The sequence below is a fragment of the Phalaenopsis equestris genome, unplaced genomic scaffold (assembly GCF_001263595.1).
Source record: "Phalaenopsis equestris unplaced genomic scaffold, ASM126359v1 Scaffold000400, whole genome shotgun sequence".
In the NCBI taxonomy this organism is placed as follows: domain Eukaryota; kingdom Viridiplantae; phylum Streptophyta; class Magnoliopsida; order Asparagales; family Orchidaceae; genus Phalaenopsis; species Phalaenopsis equestris.
This window is the reverse complement of record NW_018164842.1, coordinates 679119-680893: the sequence shown is the minus strand read 5'-3', so window position 1 is coordinate 680893 and position 1775 is coordinate 679119. Positions and strand designations below refer to the sequence as shown.

At 40.4% G+C, this 1775-nt stretch overlaps 1 protein-coding gene across 1 annotated transcript in view; it reads right to left on the bottom strand.

The window, feature by feature from the left end:
* Positions 1-898: 898 nt before the first annotated feature.
* LOC110026774 (calmodulin-binding protein 25-like) overlaps positions 899-1775 on the bottom strand; it is a 6118-nt gene continuing 5241 nt past the window's right edge. Inside the window, exons 2-4 of the mRNA XM_020727885.1 lie at positions 1434-1497; positions 1150-1291; positions 899-946 (exon numbers count right to left, since the gene is read on the bottom strand). Of these exons, the coding sequence (XP_020583544.1) occupies positions 899-946; positions 1150-1291; positions 1434-1497 (254 nt within the window). The remainder of the gene's footprint in view (positions 947-1149; positions 1292-1433; positions 1498-1775) is intronic.

The window sequence follows — 1775 nt, the reverse complement described above, 5'->3', positions numbered from 1 at the left end:
ACGTTAAACTTATATGTCGAATTTGCGGCAAATAATATCGAAGAATGGCGAAAAATTATTGTCGTTTGAGCGTCAGAATATTCGACGCAAAAAGGATGCAAATCAGCTGCAAACCTATAAAAAAAAACAATTACATTTCCACAATCTGCACGCAACAAAGAATTCATATCACAACAACATTTTATCCTACCACATCAACACTGATTATAGCTCAAACAAATATCAATAATGAAAAGTAAACAATCGTCATAAATATTCCCAAATAACAACAACAAAATTAACCAAAAAATTTAGAATAAATGTTCAAAGTAATGCTGAAAAATAAAGAAAAACATAAGAAATAACTCCTACCAGTCATCTCCTCCTCTTCTATGGATGTCATTGACCGCTTGCCCAGGCGATCAACTTTACTCTCCGTCATGGGCACTATAGAATCCTCGACCATATATTGGTCATATAGCATTTGTTCACGCAATTGGCAGAGCTCTTTGTTTATTGCAACGACCTGCCTGGCAAGAGTATCCTAATCTAGCTGTAAGGAGCTCGAGAAACTCAATACTAGACCACGAGAGATCTCGACTTTGATGGTTATGCTCTTTGCATGGACGACATAGACCCTCCCCAGCTTCTTGCCCGCCGCCTGAGTCCAAAGCTCGAACCAGACTGTGTTGTGGTAGAATGACTATCACTATTGTTGGTGGAAGTCTGGGGCTAAGTGGCAAAGTGCCTCTCCCAGATCTACTCAAATTTCTTTTTACATAATGAAAACCAGTGTTTAATTGTTACTTCGAATAGTAAGAGTAAAAATTTGTTTTAGTTTTTTTTTTTTTTTCTTACTTACAGAAGCCCACCCGGAATTCTCTGAAACCCACTGATGTGTCTCTGGGCGTCGATGGGTTCAGACATGCAACTCAGGAACGAAGGGCCCATGGCTCAACTCCTTAGCCTATGCAGCATATAAGATTGGTTAGCATCACATAATTACATCAAAGATTAAATTTTTAAAATTTTAAGAGAATCTTACCAGTCTTCTGTAATGCTTCGTATAGGGACTGATTCTCAAATATGAAGGCACCCAAGAGCCCATCACCTAATTTTTCTGCCTTTTCCTCTCATAAGCAGGAGAGGCCCAGGCTACGATCAACTGACCCCAGAGCCCATCACTGATCCAGGCAGGCTGCTTGCCCTTCCAGCAGACAGTGGTGAACAAGTCCCCAAGCCGATGCTTGTCTTGAATCTTGAAAATTTGGCAGATTTGGTGGTGGAGCTTTGGGAGCTAGGTGAAGGACCTCTGCAACGTAAAAAATAATATATGTTTTAGTAAAAAAAATAAATTTAATTTAAAATTTTGATTCAAATTACTTGATCATACCTTGAACTCCCTAAACCACAAGTTTTGAGTGGCAGCAAGGATTTGTTGTCAAGAGAGATACGGTTGATCGTATCTGCTCCGGATTATCTCTGTGATGCAGGTGCGAGATCTTGTCAGGAATGAATCTGCTTAAGAAAAAAAATAGTTACACAAATATATTTAAAATGACAAACAAATAAAATATAATTTTTAAAAATAACTTAAGAGTCTCCCACCTACAGTAAATGTACCCTCACAGGGGCAGGAGTCGAAGGGCCAAACTCATAAGGTGTGGAAGCAGGTAGGGCTGGAACTTGGGGGGGTGGGGAGTGTGGGTATCACAACACGTGTAGCAGCAAGTGGGAGAGTAGGTGTGTCTGCAACAGGGGGGAAAGCAGGTGCCGCAGAAGGGGTGGTAATAGGC